General features: G+C 37.0%; 2 protein-coding genes across 3 annotated transcripts in view; one reads left to right on the forward strand and one right to left on the reverse strand.

Annotated features, from left to right (window-relative positions):
• Positions 1-1928: 1928 nt before the first annotated feature.
• Positions 1929-10358, reverse strand: LOC121382040 (60S ribosomal protein L27a-like). The gene is made up of 5 exons (XM_041511515.1): positions 10299-10358; positions 8760-8823; positions 3944-4019; positions 2649-2820; positions 1929-2105 (listed from the first exon to the last, which is right to left on the reverse strand). The coding sequence occupies exons 1-5, from the start codon at positions 10299-10301 to the stop codon at positions 1977-1979; spliced, it is 444 nt and encodes a 147-aa protein (XP_041367449.1). The 5' UTR covers positions 10302-10358; the 3' UTR covers positions 1929-1976.
• A 762-nt stretch (positions 10359-11120) lies between these two features.
• The window catches only part of LOC121382310, a 41923-nt gene continuing 25693 nt past the window's right edge, over positions 11121-27350 (forward strand). The window contains exons 1-7 of one of the 2 annotated variants that reach the window (XM_041511888.1): positions 11121-11218; positions 16110-18099; positions 22399-22533; positions 22974-23079; positions 23525-23601; positions 25811-25951; positions 27167-27217. In XM_041511888.1, the coding sequence (XP_041367822.1) occupies positions 16243-18099; positions 22399-22533; positions 22974-23079; positions 23525-23601; positions 25811-25951; positions 27167-27217 (2367 nt within the window). In that variant the 5' untranslated portion in view covers positions 11121-11218; positions 16110-16242. The remainder of the gene's footprint in view (positions 11219-16109; positions 18100-22398; positions 22534-22973; positions 23080-23524; positions 23602-25810; positions 25952-27166; positions 27218-27350) is intronic. The other variant, XM_041511889.1, reaches the window with a different exon arrangement.

Here is a 27350-nt window from a genome sequence, read left to right on the forward strand (position 1 = left end):
AATATTAAAAGAAATGGCATAACATTTATAAATTAACCTATTTTTATTAATTAGTATTCACATCTGAACTGTTTACCATTTACAAACAACATAAACTCATCAGCCTTTGCCGTAACACCTGGTTTTCTTTTAACATTATTCAACCATGGCAAATTTAGACGTGATAAAAGATATTTGCTAAAATTTCGTTGTTGAGTATACATCGGCTATTGGTTGTCCGAGTACTCGTGGCTGTAAGAGCTAGACGGACAATACAGTCAGAGTACTCGGACTACGGCTATAGGGTATCAGACTGATAAATCCAAAACTAAAGTGATGAACCACATCAATATAAAAAATGTGTATAGAACACGTTGGTACTGGTTAAAGGGACAGTCCCTAGTTTCAACTCGTGAAAATTAACAATAAGTTTAATTAGGCCTAATCTACAAACCTGTAACATATGTGGATAAAGTTACAATTGAGTGAAACACGAGTCTGTGACTTTGAAATGGTGAAATACCCTCTAAAAATAGACTAAAAAGACTCCATAACTGTTACTTCTCAGACGCACGTGCGTTTTAAAAAATATGAGAAATGCATTTTGTGATAATAAAGACACCAGGATGACCAAAAACACTTCGAATGTACGGAAATTGATAACCTAAACCACAAAATCTAAGTAAAGTAGGATTTCAGTTATCAAAAACGGTTATAGGGCCTAATAGTAAAAAATATGCCTTAGTGTTTAAAAACTAGTGTATGTCCCTTTAACAACATGCAAGTTTAATATCGTGGCTGGATTCGGGTGTATACATCAAAACCTGTGGTACACTATCCTGCCCACAGGTAACCCCCATTCTAGAACCCCAGGGTTGCTATGGTTGTATTATATAACGAGTAACCACAGGAACCCTAGTTGTGGTGGTACCTGTGATCCGGTCTAAACGAAAGTGCATACGACGGATCCCTATAGCCATTTGATCAAAAGGAGTAGCCCGTGTATTAACAGCAGTTTTTTCTCTTCAGTCAATAAAAAGGCCCATGACTGGCACATCAAGAGATTCTTTGTGCCTTTTTCGTGTAAGTAACCTGTGGCAGCAGCAGGGTTGTTTTTTCTCGCGTCTAAATAAAATGGGACACCAAAAAGCTGTAGTTCAAAATGCCCCCGTGTTATTCATTCATTCAACTTACATTCAATGAACTCAAGCACGCAGTGTTGGGCACACACCTCAGCTATCTGGGATGTCTATACAGGACAGTTACTAGTTGTTAGTGGTCAGTGAGAGAGAAGAGGGGTAGTGGTCTTACCCATTGAGTCATTAAAACTCGCTCTGGGTGGGAGTGGGCACCGGGCAGAGAAATAAATTTTAAAATGAAAAAATTAAGACACATTCCAGGACACACAAGAACCCTGTAACATGCAAAAAACGTACATTGTGCTCGCCAACTGGACTGGTACCGCCAGCTTCTACAATACTATCACAACACATTCATTTAACAGTATGTGCAAAGAAACAGTACAAGGATCAGCTGCGATTGCTCACCCTTCCAGGGAAGTGGATGCCTCAAAAATTAAATTAGTTTCTGTACTACTGACCACTAAAGGAAGGAAATGTTTTATTTAACGACGCACTCAACAGTCAGGTTGGAGCAAGAAATAGCCCAATGGGTTCACCGACGGGGATCGATCCCAAACCAACGGCACATCAAGCGAGTGCTTTACCCCTGGGCTATGTCCCTCCTCCCCCCCCCCCCCCCCCCCCCCCCCCCCCCCCCCCCCCCCCCCCCCACCCCCCCCCCCCCCCCCCCCACCCCCCCCCCCCCCCCCCCCCCCCCCCCCCCCCCCCCCCCCCCCCCCCCCCCCCCCCCCCCCCCCCCCCCCCCAACCACTAAAGGAACCGACATGTGATGACCATCAGGTAATTACAGGAACAACAAAACAGGAGTTAAAAGTTTTTTTCATTTATTTTTTTATTTCTCTGAAAATACACTGTCTATGCCACCAGCACACAAGCTCCACCAACACCTTTAATCTTCAGTTCTGCTGATCTGCTAAAGAATTTTGCCTTTACAATAACGGGCTGTTTAGGCAGGTGGCCTTTTCCCAACACCTTGTAGTAACCCTGAAAATAGCAACACTGTCTAGATTAATACCAGTTTAAATACTCACAAGCTGATGCTACTACCAAGTGAAAAAACAAAAAATGAAATTGCATGTTAACGCATGTAAGGTTTTTACTGCATTGACTGCTCAATGTTTGCTAATGTGGCCTATTATCAGTAACTCCCAAAATAATAATAACGTAACAGATAAAAAATAAAAAAGTATAATTTCACTAAGCATGGTGAAATCTGAAATTAGTACCCAAAATGGCATATTCATGTGACAATTTAGTAACATTTTTATCAATCAACTTTTTTTTTCTCGACTTTATTAGACATAAGCAGCATTTTCTTTTTATTTATGCTATGAAGTTACTGCAATTCTTTATAACATTTTGCAATGTAGAGGTATCTCATGATTGCAGAAACTGACAAAATTTATCAACTGGCAATGATTCATCCCCTATGTTAAATTACTAATAGACCTGCCTTCAAGTCTAGCACCCTTGTGACTTCATGAAGGGGAGACAAACGAAAAAGAGAAATTGTTAACTTTGACTTACAGCTTTGACAACGTCGATGACGGGAGCCAGCTCTTTGTTTGTCTTGTATTTATCGCGGGTCTGTTCCGACACTAGAGACCACAGCTTGTCAATGTTCACTGTCGGGCAGAAGAATTTGTTTTGCGTCTTGTGGAAATATCTCATACCAACTTTTCCAAAGTAACCTGGATGGCTGTGGGAAGAAGAAAGAAAAGATATTATAATTTTTAAATCTCTTAATGTTGTGTAACAATGAATTTATATTCTTATTGACCAATGGACACCGTCCTATTGAATATGTAGCTTTGGGGTAGAATATAATAATTTGTTAATTTTCATCCATGACCTTGTATTATTCAGTATTATGTTTAAATGATGCAAACTTAACAAATTGCTGCCTTATTTGAATTTGCCACCGCCACTCGTTTGGTTGTCCGGTATCAATATGCCAGTTACGCGAGAGTGCATAAACCAAGGTATGCCGCTTTTATCCAAACAATTGCACATATTTACACTGCTCACAAATCTCGCAAGATCAAAACGGTCCAATGGTGATGAAGATAACATAACCACGGGCATGTTGGAATCGCCAAAATGATGGTCTGTATAAAATCCGGATTACTGACTAAATGTAAGGCATCATACCTTTCGAGTGCTTTATCTCTCGCCCGAGGTTACCATATATTATCTCTTGTAGGGGCTGTATGCAACCACAGGGGACATTTCTAAATCTTAGGTAACAAAACTCGGTTCACATGATTTGTGTTGGGCAACAGATTGTTTGATTGCATGAATTATATTCGCATTCCGAATAAAATTTTGATGATCCTGAAATTTTTAACTATTTTAGAGCAGAATGATTCACTACGTAACCGACTGGTTGATATACCAGTCGTGGCCCACCGATGGGGATCGATCCCACACAGACCATGCATCAGACGAGCGCTTTACCTCTGGGTCAATTCCCACTGAGAATTAAAAAATTAAAATCAGTTTATATTTTCCGTTATCCAATATAAAAAAAACATCCTCGACTTTCCAGGACTGGAAAATTACATTAATTAGCAACACATTACATGACCTATTATCAACCATGAGAAAGCCTGGCTACTGCCACGCCCACCCTGAGCCAGCCCTGCCGCGAGGTCACCCTGCCAACATTAGTAAATATTTTGCTTTAAATTAACCACAATGTTCAAGTTAAACTCCACCCGGTGTGCAAATTTTTTTTCAGAGTTAGAATTCTATTTGCTACAATTCTGCCACATCAGTGACTATTAGTTTTACACAGCAACATTTCACCGACGGACACTCACTATTTGTCAAAGTTGATTCTGTGATGATGCTGACCTCCAGCATTTCCACGACCACCAGGATGCTTTCGGTGCTTGCCTGAAATAAACAGGGAAATTGTTTTTGTAAATTCTAGTCCCGTTTTCACATATAAACAGATAGAAGGTTTACACCACATTTTAGTGGAGTGTAATCATCTGAAGCCAACAAAAAAAGAAGATATACCTATATGTATCTGGTAATAGAAATATTGGGGTTCAATTCAAAGACTTTTACACAGCGGTCAAAGACAATAGAATGTGATAAAAATACCAAATCAGTTCATTTACGTTGCCATCCATGATAAAAAAAATTAAGCTTTTTTACATGAATCATGACAGATTAAACCTTGTAATTGGAAAATATCAAATGCATGCAGCTGTAAAAGATATCATCATTGCTTTGGCTAAGATTTAAGAATTTAAAGACTTTTAAAGACTTGTTACAATTCAAAGACTTTCAAAGACCTAAAAATTCCACCAAAAATCAATTTGAATTTTTTAAAAACATTTTGATTTCTATTCAGTATTTTAAATTATACTATTCTACATTTTTATATGGTATTGTATTGTATTTTTTTCATAAAATTTATATAATTTTAAAATTGATTAATGTAAATTTATAATCATATTTGCATACTGACCGTTGACACCAAAAATTTGATGTGCATTTTCGTGCTAGACTCGTCAAACATTCACAAGACACTAGTGTAAACGAGTCAGGGTTTGTAGTGGCTCGACAATACTGATGTAATGCAACACCACATATACTGAACAAAAAAAGAAACTTCCAATTTTTACATATAGTATTTGTGGTGTTAAAGAATTCATTGTGTAATGAAATTATATAGGTAGTATTAGCCATGAGCTGTATTACCGGTATCAGGATTCATGAATTTTATCGATTATTTTTGCACTGTTAATTGTCGACAACGTGAAATTCAATTTGCACGTGCATGCATGGTTCGACATGTCCCGTGTAGTACCATATTTTCCCCGTGTATTATGCGCACTTTTTTCCCCCAGAAAATACAGGTTAAAAATGGGGGTGCGCACTATACATAGCAATAGAAAAAATATCTTTTAAAAATGTCCAGCGATCACCCATGAAAAATCGCCAATCGGTAGTCTACGGTACTTTACAGGTTATTGACAGTGTTCATTACAACGAAATGCCAAAACCCTCTTAAAAATCGCTTTTCACTTGTGATGGTTGTAATAAATGCAAAATAAATCTACAAAAGTATCCATACCTCGCCAAAGAGTGCACAAAAATGGACCGTAAATATTTTAAATTTCCATGAGATTTAATTCGGCCATTTCCGGCAAACCGGAAATATACCACACTATTATAAATTTAGAAATCTCGTGCATTCACGTTAGCCACGAGAACGATATATGCTAATATGTATATAACTTTGTTTTGATTTATGCACATGTGAGTCTGTGACCTGTAAGTACGCAAGTACTAGCCTTTGTTTAATGTGACATGTAGGTCTATGTACTCAAATACCTAACTTAAGTTTTGTTTCTTGGTTTCTTGAATATACCGCTTCTTTCGCTTTTCGTTAATTTCGGTGACTTGGAAAACGGTACATCTTGCATTCACTGTCGATTTTGTGGTTTAAAAAAACGGTGCGCATTATATTGTGGTTCATGTTTTTTTTCTTGGAATAAACGTTCAAAGTGGGGGGTGCGCATTATACACCGGTGCGCATAATACATGGGAAAATACGGTATTCGGTCAATTTGTTTTACTTGTCTTACTGACATTGTTGTCAAGTGAACGAAAACGCTTCAAAATGTGTAAAAAAAATGACGTTTTTAACATTGTAGCATTTTTAGTATGCCAAGAATACCCAATAATTTACGCGAACGGGCGATTGGCATGCTTGATGCTGGCATGTCAACAGAAGACGTTGCAAGGCATGTTGGGAGTTCTAGTCGAGCGATATGAAATCTTCGCGTAAGATTTCGAACGACAGGAAGCACCAACGACTTGCCACATCGTGGACGTCCGCTTGTTACAACGCATGGTCAAGACCGCTATATCATGAACACGCATTTGCGCAATCGATTCCAAACTGCCACTGCTACTGCTGCTAACACACATACTGCTGCTAACACACCTGGGCTTCATAATAACCGAATCAGTGGGCAAACTGTTCGTAATCGTCTGCGGGAGAACGGTTTACACGCACGACCTCCTGACGTCGGATGCGGTTTAAAGCAAAGTCATCGTCTAAATGGTCTTAATTGGGCACGTGTAAACACTCATTGGATACGGCGGCGCTGGAATACCATTCTTTTTTCGGATGAATCCAGATTTTCTTTACAACGTGGTGATGGCAGGGTGCGCGTCTACCGTAGGAGAAATGAACGCTATGCTGACTGTTGTGTTCTTGAACAATATCGTTTCGGGGGTGGGGGTTGTGTCATGGTCTGGGCAGCCATTGCCCATGGTTATCGTTCACCACTAGTCGTCATTGATGGCAATTTAAATGCTCAACGTTACTGCGATGACATTCTCGCTCATCACGTCATTCCTCTGTTCCATAACAACGCCAACATCTCGATTTTTCAGCATGATAATGCCACCTCTCATACAGCTAGAGACACTGTAAATTTTCTTAGGACAAATAACATTGATTTCATTGATGACTGGCCCGCTAAAAGTCCTGATCTCAACCCCATTGAGCATGTCTGGGATAGTCTGGACAGACGATTGAGGTGTTGTCCCAACCCACCCGCTAACGTCAACGAACTTTGTCAAGCACTCATTCAGGAATGGATCAATATTCCACAGGCAGAAATCAACACTTTAGTCAATTCTATGCACCTGCAATGCACTGCAGTGGTCAATTCAAGAGGTGGTCATACCCGTTATTAAGTGGGTGTTTTTGTTTTTAACCCATACCACACTTGGTCAAAATTTCTCCCAGTTTCTGTTAACCTATGGCCATGATTTGTGCACCAAACGATGCATCATGGAACACTCTTTAAACGCATATATAACAATTATTCCCCCGGTTTGTTTTCATCAAGTTATGCTCTAGCAAAGTTAGCGGAAGTTTCTTATTTTGTTCAGTATATTTCTGCTTCCATCATCACTCATCTCTACAGTTTATGAAAAGTTTGTTTTGATTTAACGACACCACTACAGGGTTCATACACTTTATCTCTAACCAGATTCCATGACTTTCCATGACTGTTTCAAGCCATTTTCCATGACCTTTTCAAGGATATATTTGAAATGTCGATATTTTTAAAACACAATTTGCTGTATGAATCATGTTGAATCCAACCGTCTTGAAATTTACATTTTCCGGGCATTGTAACAAAATAACCGGCCTCGGTGGCGTCGTGATTAGGCCATCGGTCTACAGGCTGGTATGTACTGGGTTCAGATCCCAGTCCAGGCATGGGATTTTTAATCCAGATACAGACTCCAAACCCTGAGTGAGTACTCCGCAAGGCTCAATGGGTAGGTGTAAACCACTTGCACTGACCAGTGATCCATAACTGGTTCAACAAAGGCCATGGTTTGTACTATCCTGTCTGTGGGAAGTGCAAATAAAAGACCCCTTGCTGCTAATCGGAAAGAGTAGCCTATGTAGTGGCGACAGCGGGTTTCCTCTCCAAATCTGTGTGGTCCGTAACCATATGTCTGACGCCATATAACCGTAAATAAAATGTGTTGAGTAAGTCGTTAAATAAAACATTTCTTTGTAACAAAATACATTTTATTACCATCACTTTAGAAACTTTGGCTAGTACTGATTCCAACTTAAATGTTTTAACAGAAAACTGATATTGTTCCCTGGAAACATCTCACTGACTTGAGCAAGTCCCATGCTTTCTGATTGGCCTTTTGTTCTAACAGTGTTTTGTGTAACGGAGCAAACAGATGTGGGTATATCGACGCCCAGTGTTTTGAGGGGGATTAGCAAATTTTCTTTATTGCATTACTTTTAAATTTTAAGTAGCCAAAAAAAAAAAAGGATTTAGATACATTTTCATTTTCCATGACCAATATCAAAATTCTGACTTTCCAGGCCTGGAAAATGACATTACAAATTCCACGACTTTCCAGGATTTCCATGACCCGTACGAACACTGCACTAGAGCACATTGATTTATTAATAATCGGCTATTATAGGCTATTGGATGTCAAACATATGGTAATTTTTACACGGTCTTAAGAGGAAATCCTACATTTTTCCATTAGTAGCAAGGGATATTTTATATGCACCATTCCAGACAGGAATGCACATACCACAATGTTTGATATACCAGTCATGGTGCACTGGTTAGAATGAGAAATAGCCCAATGGTCCAACAACAGGAATTATTCCTACACCGACAGCACATCAAGTGAGTGCGTTACCACAGGGCTACGTCCAACCCACCTACAGTTTAAGAATGCACATTGGTAAGTAGTCCGAAGGGACGTAGAAAGTGTGGTTCTTTCTACTTCCGAATATTATTACATACCCTATTCATATAGTATTCAAAACCGTTTCTCAAGCGAAATAGTGCAACAAATGGACACACAAGCCAAAAATGTATAACCTACCGTACTCACTAAATCACGATTGAAGTACTTGCATTATTAACAAAATAAATCTTCCAACGACAACATAACAAATTTGATAAATAGAGGGAAGCAACTTGCCCTGCATATTAAGAAAAGTACTGACTTAATGTGCGCTCTGCACTAATTGGTAAGCAGCTTGCTCTAGCATAGACTAATATAGGGTTAGAAGTGTTTCCTGTTTTAAGTTCTGGTTAAGTGACTTACCAATTCGACCATGTCCATGGCTGACATGACCTCTTAGCTTTCTCGTCTTCTTATTTTTGGTGGTCTGAAATAGAGATTAGGGATGAAAAAACGATACAATGCTTACTTCACTGACACATTACTGGAAACTATCGTTACTGTGAAATCCAAAGGCCTGTAGTGTGAAAATATCTTATATTATCGTCAACGTCCCTAACTGCGTTATGATTCCAATTCCGTTCACTTTGTTTTCTTGTGCACGGTTCGCGCAATCAACATCCGATTAGTCATCGGCATGTCGTTCATTTATGAGGTTTTTCTTCACAGTACAGGAACATTTTCATAAATAATAAATTTCAGTAAAGTAAGTATCTAAATACAAAACTTTACAAACTCCTAAAACCATTAATTTTACTAAGTCGTTTTTGTTTATTCCTTAATATTACCGATACCGGGTCCACATGATTTGTAGAATTGACTTAAAATGGAGAAAGATGAATTAACATTCGGTGCGTGTCACATGTCCTCACACGTGTCGTATCAACAAGGCCAAAGCATTTAATTTTTACAATTTTTAAGTTGTTAGAATATGTTTTCAATTATTATATTCGATCTGCAAAGGGTATGCTACATTTTTGTGCCTCTGTTGTAGTGAATATTCATAATCCATTCATTAAAAAAATTATATTTTACAAACTATTCACTAAAGGTAATGCCTATCAAGTGTTATTCATTGTGTGTTGATAAAACGCGGAATGGACCAGAACACCAGAACGCTTGACAAATTGAATTTTTCTTTAAAAAAAATATTAATCCAAGTGTTCATCAACTGTGCATAGTAAAGAAACATATATTTTTTCATTTAGTTGCTTTAAAAATGGAAAATGACGAACCACACATGCGCGTTACCATACTTTTTGAAAACACATGCGCCTGAACAGTTAGAAACGTCGCTCTTTGCCGTTTACCGGAGGGTGTTTCACTTTTGTTTACTAGAATGGATTTGTTTTACATCCACATTGTTGATTTTTACGTTAATTGATTAGGCCTACAATCTATATTTGTCATAGGTGAATGCAGTTTGGGATGTCGATGGTATATAATGCATTTTCTATGACATCTGTAGTTCGCGCTAGCACAGACGCTGTGTTTTGTAACATTCAATTCAATGCGTTTCATTTCGGACTGGTTTCATACTTGCCAGACCCAGACCCAGTGTTTTGGCCCTTAGTCAAATTAAGCTAAAACGATTTACATAAAACATTGTTCATGGCCGAGACACACAGAGAGAGAGACAGGGAGGGGGGAGAGAGACAGAGGGGGGGGGGGGAGAGAGACAGAGAGGGGGGGGGGGGGAGAGAGACGGGGGGGGGAGAGAGAGAGAGAGTTAAATAAACCGACTAATTTCGAAGCGCTGCAAAAAATATTTGGTGAAATAACTCTCTGATTAATCATTCATGTATTACTTGTGATTTTATTCGAATAAAAAAAGTATAGACAACATGATGTTAATGGATTACAACTAGATTTATTCGGACACCAAGAAAACATAATGCCAACCATTATTGAGAACCCTATGGCAAAAAGGCCGGATACGGAAGTTCAATTCAAAAGACTATTTACTAAACAACTTGTGACATGAAGTTCATGGGTTTTGTTTTTTTTCGCTAATGGGGTGTTGGGTCAGGGATCGAGTGTTTTCAGAATGAGTTGAACTAATTTTCACTAAATCGATGTTCTAAAGGCGTTTGACCTGTTCAATTGTACAATATTTAAAAAATGTCAACGAGTTGCTCCACAATAATTAATCATTGATAATGTCTGCTAATTATGAAAAGAAGAGCTGTGTTTATGTTTGTAAACACATTAAATCATTGGCTATTAGTAATTAGATCTTTGCTGACTTCAGTTTTGTTAAATAAAAAGTAGAGCCAGTTAAATAAATTGCAGGGGTGGGACGTAGCCCAGTGGTAAAGCGCTTACTCGATGCGCAGTCGGTCTGAGATCAATCCCCGTCGGTGGGCCCATTTGGCTATTTCTCGTTCCAGCCAATGCACCACGACTGGCATATCATACCGTGGTATGTACTACCCTGTCTATGGGATGGTGCATATAAACGATCCCATGCTACTGATCAAAAAGAGTAACCCATGAAGTGGCGACAGCGGGTTTCCTCTCTTAATATATGTGTGGTTCTTAACCATATGTCTGACGCCATATAACCGTAACTAAAATGTTTTGAGTGCGTCGTTAAATAAAAATATTTCCTTCCTTTTAAATAAATTACACTAGTTGTTGTTCATGTAGTATCTGCAAAGAACATTTCCGAGCAATACCGATTGTTTCCGAAGTATAACGAAGAAAAGAGGAAGTAAATGGTTGCTTTCATTGAGTAAGCTCAAAACATTGCTTTCATTGAAAGTTGATAATTCTACGACTTGATCCTATATCTTTGTTAATCTTTATCCCAGTCAAGTCAGGTCTGAATGATCTTATTTAGTTCCTTCTTTCTTAAACTGAAGTAGAATCATTGTTATTTATATCTTAACGTTTTTACTCAGATTATTCTTAGCTCAGCTGTCAATGTTATTGAAATAAGGTGGTGTTACCACTTGCAAGTAATACATCCGTATTACATGTTTAGCCCGAGTACAGTGCTGTCCGGTGTATCGGCGCACCTAAGCATTCAAAGACCATTTTCTATGTGAACATTGTGAAATACTTAATAGAATATGTCTCTCACCAATGAAGCAGTGCATAATCTGAGATACACTATAAATTGTTTTATTTCTGTAGTAAATAAACATTTAATTTTTTTTCATAAATGTAGACACCCCCTTGTATTCAAAACGATTTGAATGTCCGGTGATTCGGCACAGTAGATGTGGGTCGGTGACCTCGCTATTTATAAACCGCCTATGACCTCACTTTGAAGCCCATAAATGCTACACTATTGTCCCAGGATTAATTTAGTAGGCTACTTTTTTGTTTTGTCTTGTTAAAAAATATTACTATGAAAATGAACGATCACACATGACCCATCTCGTGATCAGTTTCGGAATCATTTTCTTGAGTGGCACAGTACTGCAGATGCATACATGTTCATTGTCATGCATGGCTAAGATGCGTACATGGATTCTTTTCCCGGGTAGATTGTGCACACACATAGATCTTATTTCGCTTTTATTATTATTATTTGTTTTTTGGTAACAATGTGATAATTGTGAACTGGAATGACTGTCAATTAAGGTATAAAACTATTGTTTTGTTTGCATTTGTCAGTGTTTTCCTTTTCAGTTTAAATAAAAATAACCGAAAAAAATAGTTACTGTAATTTTAAAAATACGGGAAAGGTGTTTTTAGACTGGTTTTAACATTCTTAATATCAATAAGGCTGGCCTACTTCACGTTTATATACACGAAAGAATGTGAATTATTTATTTTGAAATTATATATAATTATTGATAGTTCTATTAAAAAAAACATTAATTGTACCCTTAACAATAAATATGTTGATACTTGATTAAAGCCGCACACCCTAGTTTCATCCAGCGAAAATAAATTATAACTTGGTTAATCTACAAACCTGTAACACACTTAGATCACGTTTTTATCAAATGGAGTAAAAAAGCAGGTTTTGTATCAATAAATACCATGGGAATCCCCATGTCCCAATTGCTTGAAATAATTTTGAAAGTTTGTATTCTGATGTCACCGGTAGATGTCGCTCGAAGCACAACAATGCCTACATCACGACAAATTTCACAGACTTGGGGTGCGTTCTTTTCACCTCTCCTGGACATGTTCCAACTGTTCTGTCCTGGTTGTATCCCCTCTCCAGATATCGTAGGACTTAGCAAAATTATTGGTTTTAAGGGTTTGTAACGTTTTGTATTGAGATACTTACTTGTCTGAACTTTATTGTTACTGAAAATGTTCACGAACTGTGAAGAAAAATCTCACAAATGAACAACAACAAATCGGATGTTGATTGCGCGAACCGTGCACGAGAAAACAAACCGAACCAAAATGACAACGGTCACGTGGTATAACAACGTCTGTGACATTAAAATGGAAATATCCCGTCTAAAAATAGATTAGACCTTGTCTGCTCAATGGTTTTTTCTCAAACATGCGTCCGTTTTTCAGAAATAAGAAAAATGCATTTTGTGGTATTACAAAAACCAGGATTACCAGGATTACCCAAAAACACTTCAGGTAAATGGAAATGTATATTCTAAATAATAAACGGTAAGTAAAGTGCAATTTTATTTGTGAAAATATGGGTTTAATAGCGAAAAACAACGCCGTAATGGTTAACAACTAGCCGTAATTACGGTGTGTCCCTTTAAACATTGAAAATGGAATTGAACTTTAATTCGTTAAAAACATTGACAACATAACAACTTCCTAAACATACTCGAGCAAAATACCAAGTGAGCCGAATCACCGGACGCGCCGATATACCGGACATGGTTGTACTCTGATGGTAAGAAAGCTAGGTATAATATCTCCTGGTCCCCCCCTGTATTATTTTTAGTTAGGGTTAGGGATAAGGGAGGGGGGACCGGGCAGATATTTTTCCGTATGAACAGAAATCTTTTACTACCATTTGATAGTCAGAGATTGCATAATATTGATATAGATTGGTCTCTGACAGTTAGAGAGAGTGATAATAAAGTTACTGTCCAAATGTCTGTCTAACTCTCTTACCATCAGAGTACTCAGGCTACATGATGTCATAATTTCATAACTATTAACAGCAATAATCCTTCATTTTATTAAAGAGTTACACAGTGCATCAGGCCACTCCAATCTTGAACATTTGATAGAAAACAGGAGTTGTAATTATAAATGGTCTCTTAGTGTTTTAGTAAACAACTGATTGGTCAAGGCTTTTGGATTGGTATGCATATTCAACTAAATTTTTGCACATTCCTGCTTAAAATCAACAAGTATATTGGTAGATTTAATTAATAAAATGGTAAACATGTGATGGCGCAGACATCTTGTTCTATCCCATCTGGTGAGCAGGTTGTTTTGTAATGTTTAACGCGTCACATCACATATTAGTCTTAGAACTGAAGAACTGTTAAATGATGAAATAGGCATGGGTCATAATGTTCTGTAATATTATAATGTCCATCCCAACAAGCCAACAATAATTTGTTTTCCCCAATACACAATAAAGCACCAATGCACCATTGTTGAAGAGACTAGAAAACAAATACAAATACCGTTAAGCTGCGGTTCCAGGGCTGCTAGAATGTTTATAATCTCCACTAGCCATGGGATCAGTGATTTAAAAAAATGTACTAGCCATGATTAAAAATTCACTAACCCTACTTTACTTTAAATTAATACACTTTTACTAAATAATAGTAATAATCAGACATGTCACCTAAAGAGGAAGATAGAGCTTAAAACACAAACACTGGGGGCTTGGGGTGAGGTCAGGATATTCATATTTACAAAATAGACTAGACTGCAACATTTGACAAACAAAAATTCATTAGCCGTCGGGCATGGCAATAGTAGTTATTTACTAGCCCAACATTGAATATCACAAGCCATGGGAGTGGGGCAACCATAATCTAGAAGCCCTGTCTGGCATGGCAATAGTAGTTATTTACTAGCCCAACATTGAATATCACAAGCCATGGGAGTGGGGCAACCATAATCTAGAAGCCCTGGGTTCATTTCATACTAAAATGAGAAAATGACGGTTTACTTAGTTAATTGGTCTATTCTTTTAGTTGCCTCCACCAGTGTTTCCTGATTGACAGATGTATATTTGGTAGAATAATTGACAATGCAATTGTAATTTCTGACAGAGTGAAAAAGTATATGTACCGTTATTATACCGTCACAGGGTATTGTGATGCATTTTTTACCAATCTCCTGTGTCATGTCATGTCCTGATATTAGTCTTTGTTTAATGGTACATGTATGGATAAAATGTAGGCATTTGTGATATTAGCCTGTGGTGGATCATAACCTGTGTCACCATATTGCTGAAGAAAATTAAAACGTTCTCTAAAAAATAACCTGTCACCTGAGAAATGATAGTGGACATTATCCAGGGCTCATCCTGTACATTACCAAATTAGCCAATTGCTAATTTTTAAAGTGGCTACAATATTTATTCTTTGGCTAATTAATATTCCTCAAATAAACCACATTTTAATTGATTTCAAGGAAATACTATACTATAAATGAAAATTGGCTAAACAAAATATCCTTCCTTCCAGTGTGAGCCCTGATTATCAGGTGACAGGGTTTTTTACTGTAAATAATTGGCTGTTTGGATATTCGGACCAGACGTATATACCTAGGGGAATATGCCATTGTTTGAGGTCAGGTTACGTATTCTTAAAAATGAATACGATCCATGTTCTCTCCAATTGAGTAAGTTCTACTATGTAACACTAGATTTATTTACCAATCTCTGGACTTTGTGTAGCTAAACATGATGAAATAGTGAACAAAATGTTTCCTATTGTATTAAATTGAGTCAAACTGAAAAATGACAGCTGATGGGAAATTGCAGGTGTATGGCACATATAGCCACAAGACACAAGTATGAGAAATAAAATGGAATTTAAAAGGAAGCAGAGGATAAGGGAGGAGCGATAAACAGGGCTAGCTCTGGGTCCACAGAACATTTCACCAAAGTATCTTTTAAACTTCAAAAATTGCACAATCCCCGTTATTTTGTAACAAATGTTCAATTAATATATGAAATTATTTTGCCAAATTAAAATAAAATTCACCAATTGTTTTTAAAATTCGCAATTGGTAAATTTGGCAGGTGCCAGAGCTAGCCCTGATTAAATAATAGTAACTACATTATTTATTTTAATTCTTATTTTATAATTTTAAATTTTTTAAATTTTATATATTTTTATTTATTAATTAAAATACCCGGTATTTTAACATTTATTTTTAAGATGTTCAGAGAACCCTTTTAAGTTTACTAGTTTCATGCCTTTGAAACCTAATAATATATTCAATTTTAAAAATGAGACTGTACAAAATATGATCCAATGACCACTAGTTACATGTACATGTTAAAATATTCAATTTTAAAAATGAGACTGTACAAAATATGATCCAATGACCACTAGTTACATGTACATGTAAAAAGAATTTTAAAGAGTTAAAATGACTTAATTATGTAAAAAGAAGAAGTATTTGATTCAATTGATTATGAATTTTGCTTTAATATCCTGCAAATGTACTTTGAACTACTATTAATGACATCATGATTCACTTTATGTAAAATTATGCTTCCTAATAATGTTTTCTTTTAAAGTATTACATCAGGGTCATGTACACTGTACACATGTACAACTTGTTTTCCTCTTTCAGATATATCATAAAGTCTGAGGAGAAAATGAACTGCTTGTAACATGCTTTGTTGCACTGAACGACGGATGGTTCCAGGCTTGTTCGAGTGGCCGGTCTCTGACTGTGTGCTGCTGGTAACAGGCGGGCTGGAACCATGTCAGGACTAGCACATGCTCCCAGCATAAGGAACCTACCAACTGGAAAGATGGAGAACATTAAGAAGATGTTCGAGTCTGAGGGAGGAAATAACAAACAAGACAGACCCAGGGATACCTCCCCCGCTGTCAGCATGCGAAACAAAATGAGCTCTCCCAGGCCGACTCCTCGGAAAGTTTTACCAGTCCAGTCGATGCCCATAGACTTGAAATCCACTTCTGATCCACCTCCAGGATTTGGTATCTCAAATATAAAGAGGGAGCAGCAACTGAAGCATCATTCTTATGGTGCAAAAAGTACGGACATCGTTACACAAGCTCATGTTAGTCCCAGTGTCTTGAAACGCATCAGTGCTCTACAAGACCCAGACAGTAACAAGGATGAAGATTCAGTCAAACTCACAAAACCTGCTAAGCCGAAATGGATGAAGAACATCGAAGATGTAGATGGAACGACTTCGGATGTGAAACCTGTTGCAAGTAACAGGGCAGGTAAACGAGAAGTCGTCAGCTGTTACAGCAAGATGTCGTCTGCGGGTAATACATCGCCAGAGTATACGTCTAAGCTCGTCTCAAAATCAAAAACTGATGGTTGTATTTATAAGCCTGGAAAGGTCGACCAGTGTGTCCCTACAATAAAGGTGACCGACGAAGACCTAAAGTCACAGACAAAAGCTGTAGCAAAAGCTGCAGCAGACGTTGGATGTGAGAAACTGAAAAATAATAGCAGTGATGATGAAAAGAGACACTCAGAAACATGGGTGGGTGCCATTGGAGACAGACAGAGTGGTGGTAAAAATGCTGACAAAACAATCTCTGGTGGAACTGGTATATCCCAGACGAAAAAGGTTAGTGAAAGAATAAATGAAGGTCAAGGTCAGGGACAGAACAAAAGAAATCCCACAAAGATATCACTGGCTCCTCCTCCTAGACCGGCCCAACCACCCAGGGCAAGGCCAAGGTCGGTCCGACAGAACAGCATAGGTTGTGCTAGTGAGTATGAATACTCGCCGATATGGGTGGAACACAACAAACAGTTTACTTTCAAGAATACTCATTCAACAGAGGTTGGTTCTAGTTCAAAGACGTCTCATGTTTCAGATAAAAGTCTCGGTGCAGCATCATCACCACCTTCTGTTCCTTCAGGAGCACCAAGGAAAGCTGTAGACACGTCTGCTCATGCGAGGCCTGTTGGTCCCCCACCTCCTCCTCCACCTAGAAAACCCCCCAGAACAGGTGCTCATGATATTTACATTGAAACAAAACTACGGAAATCAAAGGAAGTGGAGTTGATTGACAATATATTGTATGTACCTTGTGAAACCGATGTGCGGGATGGTGCCAACAGATCGGTTAGATCCAGGATTTCCTCCTTGCTGGAGAGTCAGCTACAAACCAAAGATGACTCCGTTATTCACAGACATCCTAAACCATTCCAACCTAACATGTCAAAACGGCCAATTTCCATTGCCACCGATTGCATGAATGTTTCTCAGCCTATCAACTCTACGAGAGTGAAGCCAGACTTGCCACGGAGAATCCGACACGAGTATGAGGAGATCAAAGAGATTGATGACCGACCGGTCAAGGGCAATGTTGTCCGAGCGGCCGTGGATGAGCTAACCCACAGACCACTGCAGCGCTTTCCGTTACGCAAAAGTTTCAGTTCGGACAATCTGTGTTTTGTTAATACGTTAGACGATGTCCCGGTGTATATCGATTCTGCCCTGTCAATCGGTTTTGATAAATTCCAAGATGACAGGTACGAAGCATATGTTGACGAAGAAGGGTATGCTGTCCCTCATGCCTTTGTGAAGAGACACCCTGGAGAAAAACGCTGTTTGGATAAAAGTCTGGTTAGTGTCTCTTTACTTAATTTAAATCCTCTGCAAAACCCCCCAAACATCAGTGATATGATGGGACCATTTTAAAATCTCTGATTTAATCAGAAGTCGGTTCATTTTGTTTTTCTTTCCCTTGTACAGAGTTAAAAGGCAAGATATATATTGTCATTTCCACAGGGAATGCCTTTTTTTCATACTATTGAATTTACTACACATTATTTATTTCCTAGCCGATTGTTTTCTAACTTGCACACAGAAATAGGATTTTTTTGTTAATTCTAAAACACTTTTACTTTTCTTCTTACGTCAGACCAAACTTAAAATTATTTACAAAATGTTATTTTTGTAGGAGGATGGGATGGACTATAGGTAATTACCTTTCCGACAGCATAAAAGTTTAGCGCTAAAATTTTGTGTTTAGATACGTTTTTCACAAACAATAAGCCCTAGGTCAATGAAACTTGGTTTATAGTTGCACTGAAATATTTTATGGTAGGCAAGACATTTAAAATCTGCAGAAGTCTTTTTATCTAAGTAACTGATTGTTTGCTTATTTTTATATCCATTGAGTTACCTAATTCCTAAAACTCATTTGTAAAGCCAAAACTAATATATTGCTGGTCTCTGGTCAGTGCATATGTCAGATTTTTCGCGTAATGGTAGAATTTGACCTCACATGTCAGTTTTTCGCGTAATGGTAGAATTTGACCTCACATGTCAACATTTTTTTTTTTTTTTTTTTTAATTTCCTGTGGTAGCTACAATAGTGCCATCTATACCAGAAATAGTACTGTGCTGCCTCAGTTAATAATATTGTGATGCACCATGACATTGGGGATCTAAATGAGGTCATTTGGGGGTCAATGTAGAAGTCATAAAAGTTGCCGTGGCTATATGAAAAATGTGATGGAAAGCATTTAGGATACCAAGGCCATTAAGAGGGCACCAAGGCCATTAAGAGGGCACCAAGGCCATTAAGAGGGCACCAAGGCCATTAAGAGGGCACCAAGGCCATTAAGAGGGCACCAAGGCCATTAAGAGGGCACCAAGGCCATTAGGGAGCACTGTGGCCAATGAGGAGGGACCAATGCAGAGAAGGAGGACATAAGAATTAAAATATTCCCACTTTTTCTGTGTAGTTCATGCTTTAAAAAAAACAAAAAAACAAAAAAATCCCACATCACCACATTAATTTGTGAACTGACCAGAGACAAACTGCAGTTGAATTAACATAATTGCATATAGTTGTATAGCATAAATCAGTTATTTGCATATTATTCTGCTGCGCAAGACCTTTCAGCTTTAAAAAACACATTTCATAAGAAAAAAAAGAAAAAAAATCTTTAATATTTTACCCGAAACAATTATGCTTACACAGAAAATGAAGTTGAATGTTCTATGTTGAATAAAAACTAGTGTGCACAGTTAAGAGTAAGATAGACTGTCATCTAGGCATTTGTAAACTTTACTGTTGGTTAGAACCTGGAAATGGGGCTCTATCGGATAATCGGTTATACTGATTATTAGCATAAATTTGACATGCACAGGGGCTATGCAGTTAAGTGGATTATAGACGGTGTATATATATATATTTGTCTAATAATATTTATGGTCAGGACTGTCCTACACTGACATCCAAATGTATTTTAAACAAACTAAATTTGCAATGAGGAAGTGAATTTGTCAGTGTTTTGACAAATCGTGTGCTGCACATTAAACATACAATAATCAGTCTAGACATTTTTTTCAACATACACAATGGACATAAATAAAGATGCAGGGATACTTATGGTAAGAATACAAGTTTGAATTAATTCTAGAACGTTATGGTTCATTGCCATGTAAATGATTGGTGATTCGCTTGACTTACACATATGTGCACAGAAGACGGTTTTGTTTTGGCTCGACCTACCATCAAACTGATAGTTTACTTTAATAGACAGCTCTTTTGTAATGTATAAACACACTGGGCCAAATGTTAGTAAGCCGCTTTTCCTTACCACAGGTGTTAATCCTTGTAAATGTATTTAGTCACACGCACATTAGTCAAATTCAGACCACTGACTCTAGTACTGGATTACATACTTTGTTTCGCATAAAATGCATTTGGAGTTACATGCACTGTAAGCATAAGGATAACCAAAAACATACTGAATTTGTTAAATGCGATGTAGTATGTGTGATAACTAAAGCATTTTACACTTCTTCTACTGTGGCCAGTGCCTTCAAAGAACATTTATCATGGCAGAAAAGTACCAGAGCAGGTTTTTGTATTTTATATATAGTCTGTTCCACAGGGAACGCCTTTTTTCATGCTATGGAATTTACTACAAGTTATTTATTTCTCAACAGATTGTTTTCTAAACTGGACGCTGTATTTTTGTGTTAGTTTCAAAACACTTTTACTTTTCTTCTTATGTGAAACAAAACTTAAATTATTTACAAAAAAACATTTTTATAGGAGGATGGGATGGACTATAGTAATAATGTTTAGTACACAGTGTTATGACAAATATTTGAGAATGTTATTAGCCATCATAGATGCTTCTGCTAGTGCCCTATATGCTATAATAATACAGATAATAATTTTCACTAGCCCAGACTACAAATTCACTAGCAGGACCAAGGGGTAGTGGATTTGTCGCACCCTATGTACTATTTGCAAGGCCTACAATTAAAAAATGACCATGACAAAATAAATGTCACAGCATTTTCCGTGGCAATTTTACCATTGACATGTTTCTAACTCTGGATTGTAAGCAAATGTGATTGAGGAGTTTATTGGTTTTGTTTGCCACTATGCTGTAAGATTAATGATTTTGTTAACCACTTTGTAGAACATGACCTTGTAATGATTACCTTGTGACCTCATGACCTCATGATTGTATGTTAATTCTGCTGTTGTATATGTTACTGTACTAAATAAACTGAGACAGTTCACGTGAATGACTCATTCACAGCCAAGAACAGTGGGGTTGTAAGGGGATGGCAATTTAGCATATATACTGCATACTAAGTTCACAGTGACATGCCAATTCATTCTTTATCTTTTAATTATATTACATCAAAGTATCAGAATATATTTAATGCGATATAGAATTGAAATAATTTTCTTTAATAATGGCATAATTTCTGTTAAGAAATCTGTCATGAAGAACAAAAGCCCCCCTTTCAAACACAAGTAAATCAGTATAGTTTTGTGTTTTATTTTTTGGATTAGGTCACTTGGCACAAGTAAAAGGGTAGTAAGTAAATCAGTATAGTTTTTTTGTTTTGTTTTTTGGATTAGGCCACTTGGCACCAGTAAAAGGGTAGTAAGTAAATCATTATAGTTTTTTTGTTTTGTTTTTTGGATTAGGCCACTTGGCACCAGTAAAAGGGTAGTAAATGAAACACCTGTACTGCACCATAACTAAGCCACTGTTCAACAATGTATACACATGTAACCTTAATGACCTAGTTGGAACTCTCTTAATGCTGGTAATTTACATATATTTTTTATCATGTCCAATGGTGCTGAGATTCAGATACTTAGTAATAACGGTGCAATTACTGTTTTAATATTTACGTTTACTCTGTCTTTGCTTCACAAGGTATATTTTATTTTTAACAATAAGGAAAATATACATCTTGAAAAAAAGTCCAATATAAACTCCACTGCAATCTCAATGGGATTGCCACAGGCAGGGTTTGCATTTGGTGTACAAAATACAGGGATCTTAACTGAAGTGTGAATTTCTTTATGATAGGTATACATGTACAAGATGCTACAGATTTTGTAATTGACATTTTATGTACTATATGTTTGCATTAAAATAAAGATACTCCTGGACATTGTCACACAAATGTAATTTTGTTATGAAATAAATAACATTAACATTATTTTAAAGGGGCTGTCTCAAAGTTATAAAATGTCCAAATTAATTTTTGTTCTTATATAAAAAGATTTTGCTATTAACAGTAGGTCCACAATAAATTCCAATCAAATATTTTCATTTACTTGTACTACATTTATTATTTTACTGGGAAATCTTTATAGGGTGACCAAACAGGTTTGTGACATCACAAGTATCACATGCAAGTTTACCATTATTACTACTAATCTTTATTTAAAGACGTTCCGTACTTTGTAATAATAATAATAATAATAATGATAATATAATAATAATGATAATGATAATAATAATAAATAATAATACTTTTATTTTAGATCAGTGATCCATAGAATATGTGTGTGTGTGTATATATATATATTTAAACATTCACATACAAAATTGAATACATTAAGCTATATTAATGTTGGTTTTTAAGTCTTCGGCTGCTGACAGTGGTGCAAAATCCAGAATTGGAGTATTTCGCAAACGAATAATATCTGATGGGCAGGACAGATCAATCCCTGTACAGGAACAAGACCCGACAAAAGTGAACAAGAGGAAGATGAATCAGGTAGGTTTATCCAACAAATACAGAGTTGTTTCCCTTTAATAAGTACATAGTTATTTCCCCTTTAATAGCTGCAGAGTTGTTTCCCTTCAGACAGATCTGGCTTCTCAAGATCTGTATTTCAGCACAGCATTACACCTTCAACATCTAATTAACCAGTAACTTGCAGCAAGTATACATAGCTTAAAAAGCAAAAATTATCAATAATGGCCCTGACCGTTGGAATTCATATTGCCGTTTGTGCTGTTAAGTTTAAGCCCTGGAGAATTCTTCTAAGCTTTGTTGAATATAAATAAGAAAAAAATGCAGAATTAAAATTTAAATTAATTTTCCAAAACTGTGTGTTAATAATTCCAAACTTGTGTTTTCAGATGTAATGATAACATTATTTTATTGAAAGTAATAAAAATTTTGTTACAGATTTTCTTATATTCTATTTTTAGGTTAAACAAAGGTTGAATGATGCATTTGCAGCTATTCAGAAATATGTTCGACATGACCAGGAACTGGATGTAGATGAAAAATGTGCTGACGGAGACACGATATCAGGTTTGTACGTTAACATATCTGTTTAGTAATACCATAATTAGCTTGCCAAACTGATTTTGTCAGGCCTAGGGCTCACTGTAGAACACATTAGGTTTTAGCTCCTTTTGGAGATATTTTGAGTACCTGTATTTAAACATTATTTAATTAGTGAAATTCGCCAGGCGAAATTAGCTAATTTGTCCACTGACAGGGTGAGCTGTTGTCTGCTATGATACTTAAAAAGACATTGTTAATGAGAAACAGTCTCACCTTCTGTGTACATGTTTTTTGTAGCTAAATTATTAAGATTAAATTTTTTTTTATTAAGTTGTATATGTGGAAAAACATAATTTATTTGTGTTGGAATAGTGATCTCATGTTAAATATTCTCTGATGCACTCCGCTTGCTTCACAAACCACCCCAGTTTTATTATTGTATTAAAATCATGATTATTGAATATTTCAGTGGACTCTGATGGGTCTATTGACAAACAGGAGATCAAAAAACGTGTGGAGTATATTAGCAGTGTCAAGCAAAAAACAGTAAGTACTCGCTACATCTGTCCATCCATCCATCAGTCCGTCATTCCATCTCTCCATCTATTCGTTAATCCATCCATCCAATCATTCATCCAATCATTTATCCAATCATCCATCCATCCATCCATTCATCCAACCATCCAATTATCCATCCATATATCCATCCATCCATCCATCCATCCAATTATCCATCCATTCCTCCATCCCTCCATCCATCCATCCATCCAATGATTCCTCCATCCATCAATCCATTCATCCATTTATTCATCCATCCATTTATTCATCCATCGATCCATCCATCTATCCATCCAATTGTCCATCCATACAATTGTCCATCCATCCATCCATTAAATTATCCATCCATCGATTTGCCCATCCATCTGTCTGTTTGTGCATCCATCCATCCATCTGTGGAGACTTAAAATGTAAACTTCCAATGGCTGTGTGACAAAAACAATATTTTCATATTAGTAGCCAGTTGTATCACCTGCTTGCTGCTAAAAGTGTTACATTTGTATGTTCATAGCAGGTGATTTTTGTTATCTGCTCATTGTCAAAAGTGGTACCTTTTTTTTTAAGGGAAGGGTAATTTGTTTAATCTAGCTATTAAGAGAATTAAATGTTTTAATCCCCACCCCCCCATTAATAACAGGTGATTTTTGCCATTTGTGTAGCCATTGTTCACTATACAGCTATATTAGAAAGTCTTCACCTTGATGTTTCAGACTCTTGTAACAGAGTTTGTTTTTTACAGTTTTAGTCAAATATCAGAGGATGACATTACATGAGTTTTTATTTCCAATAAAGGCTATTTCAATAAAACAAATAAAATTGAAAATGTTATATTAAATGTTTTGGCTAAAAAAAAAAGTAACTCCCTTGACTAGTAATGTATTTCATGCAATTTCCCGATTTGCAGCTGTGATAACATACTGAAAATGATTAAGACTGAAAATTATTAAGACTGATGTTATGTTTGAACAACGATGTCATTCTTGTTTTTGAATTGTGTCATCTAGCTATTAAAAGAGTTAAATGTTTTAATTTTTAAAAATTAATAGCAGGTGAATTTTGCTATGTGTTTGGCCATTGTTTGCCACACTGTACAGGTGTATTAGAAAGTCTCGTCCTTGAGGTTCCAGATCAGTGTAATAGACTTTTCTTTCCTGTCTCGGTAGTGAACAGAAACTAGGCTCAAGACAGACATACATTATTCTGAATGTACACAGCCTCAGTGGCGTCATGGTTAGGCCATCGGATATAAGGCTGGTAGGTACAGCAGGCGCGGATCCAGGATTTTTAAATAGGGGGTGCCCGAGAGTGCTTCGTTCCTAGGGGGGTCCGGGGGCATGCTCCTCCGCGGAATTTTGAAATTTAAGTGGCCTGAAACGCGATTTCCTCGCATCTGAGTAACAAAATAGCTATATTAACGTATGTTTTTGGTATTGTCATACTGTTTTTGTTATCTTCAAAATTTCATAAACTCTGGTCTCTTCTTTTTTTAAAAATTAAAGTGGTCATCTCTCCTTCCCATATTAGGCTGGTTTTCTGTTGACTGCGGCTGCTGGTAAATGGGAAGAAATATCGAAACAGTTGTTTCAGTAATATACATTGCTTTGAACAACTGGGCTAATGTGTATCAACAGCCATGGTATGTAATGTCTTGCTGCTAATCTGAAAGAGTAGCCCCTGGAGTTGCGGCAGCGAGTTTCCTTTCTCATTGTTTTGTGGTCCTTAACCATATTTCTGATGCTATATAAACGTAAATAAAATATGTTGAGTATATTGTTAAACAAAACATTTCTTTCTTTCTGCAACTGGTGTACTAGTATAGGAAATAAGTGCATTTTTGTGTAATTCCACTCTAGTGTATGCTATAGTTAAAAAAAAAAAAAAAAAAAACTTGACCCCAAAAATGGGGGGGGGGGGGCCCGGGCCCCTTGGGCCCCCCACTAAATCTGCGCCTGTACAGGGTTCACAGCCCGGCACCGGCTCCTACCTAGAGCGAGTTTATATGACTCAGTAGGTAGGTGTAAGACCACTATAGCCTCTTCTCTCTCACTAACCACTAACAACTGTTTTGAACACAGTCTAGATAGCTGAGGTGTGTGCCCAGGACAGCGTGCTTGAATACATTGAAATTAAAATGAATGTACACGTTAAAGCACTGGACTGTGACCTAGTAATAGACTTTGTCTATGTTTACTTCCAGTACCAGAGCATCAAGAAGAGGTATGAGTTCATGTCCAAGATCTACCCACAGCTGTTCGAATACGCTCTCGTCGTCGGGCTCAAGTCGCTGCCAGGGGGCTCTGGTTACAAGCCGTACATCATCCACAAGTTCCCAGAAATAGTGAGTCACTTATCACAGCTATTAGAAATATGTTGAGAGGGTTTAGCTTATGTGATCTTTGGAATTGTTAACCTGTAAGGGATATTTAACTGCAGTGTTTTTAGCCTCTAACATAATTATTGCTACTTGTTGATGGTCTGGAAAAGGAAAGAAAACCAAAAATATAACAAACCTACTAATACCACATAGGCTGCTCCATTCAAATTACAGCAAGGGAACTTTTACATAATAATGCACTTCCCCACAGTTTGTTATGATGATCACAATGATTTTTTTTTTTAATAGAATTTGTTGATATTTTAAGATATTTTCAAGGTTTTATATTTTTGAGGCTGCCCACTTAACCTCAAAACCCACCAAAATAAAATCCCACGAATATTTCTGGTTATATGGCACATGAAATGCAGTGTCCAGTTTTGAAAGATTTCAAAGCCATAACACTAGTAAGGGCACTTATGATCTGTTTTGTTTATGTACCCTCCAATTATTTTCTGGCAGAAAGCCTGGTCGTGTATATAGACTCGGCTAATGAGAACAGGCTCTCTACACAGCAGTGATATTTTGGGGAGGAAAGTACTGTGTACGGCTGCCACACCCCATCTAAACTTCCCCATGCTAAGCACTGGTTACATCTAAAGGTGTACGGCTGCCACACCCCATCTAAACTTCTGCCATTTTACTTTTTTATGGAAGACTCTTCAAAAGGGGTGGAAGCTTCCGAAGTATGTGATGTAATTAATATGATGTCATCACTTTTGCTTTATATTATAACATGTTATGACATTGTTAGATTATTTCATATCCTTTCACCCCTCTTGGAGAGTATTCAATAATAGGCAAAATAGCAGTCGACACAAAATTACATACTTTTTGCCCTATGTGATCTCAACAAAGTCGATATAGGTAACATAGTTATCATCTAGTATGTGGAATCTGTGTCACTGTAATAGTTTTTAAAACATTTCTGTCTGAACAAAACGTGGGGGAAATGCAATGAAAAATAAAAGTAGGAGAGTAATTTATCATAGTTGTTAACAATTTTGTTTGGACTTTAGTATTTATACTAATACTGATTTAATAGAGCAGTAGGGAGGTATAAATATTTTTCTTCTGCTGCAACCCCACCTGCACCACCAACATAACTGTTATATAGCTGTTCACCTTGTGTTAGGATGTTCACTAATTAGATGCTTGTTTGAATTCTTTGTACCACAGAGGACATATAAAGTGAATAGTGAAGGCCAACTCTTTATTTGTAGCAACATGGTAAGCTTAATGTTGTTTATATACATCTGGATCCGTATTCATAAACATACTTTAATAAATTGTGGGGCACTGGTTGGGTCAGGGGAAAAAACCTCAATTAAAGAACAGGAAATAAAATAAAATAACTGTTTAG

Source organism: Gigantopelta aegis, chromosome 9 (genome assembly GCF_016097555.1).
Source record: "Gigantopelta aegis isolate Gae_Host chromosome 9, Gae_host_genome, whole genome shotgun sequence".
Lineage (NCBI taxonomy): Eukaryota > Metazoa > Mollusca > Gastropoda > Neomphalida > Peltospiridae > Gigantopelta > Gigantopelta aegis.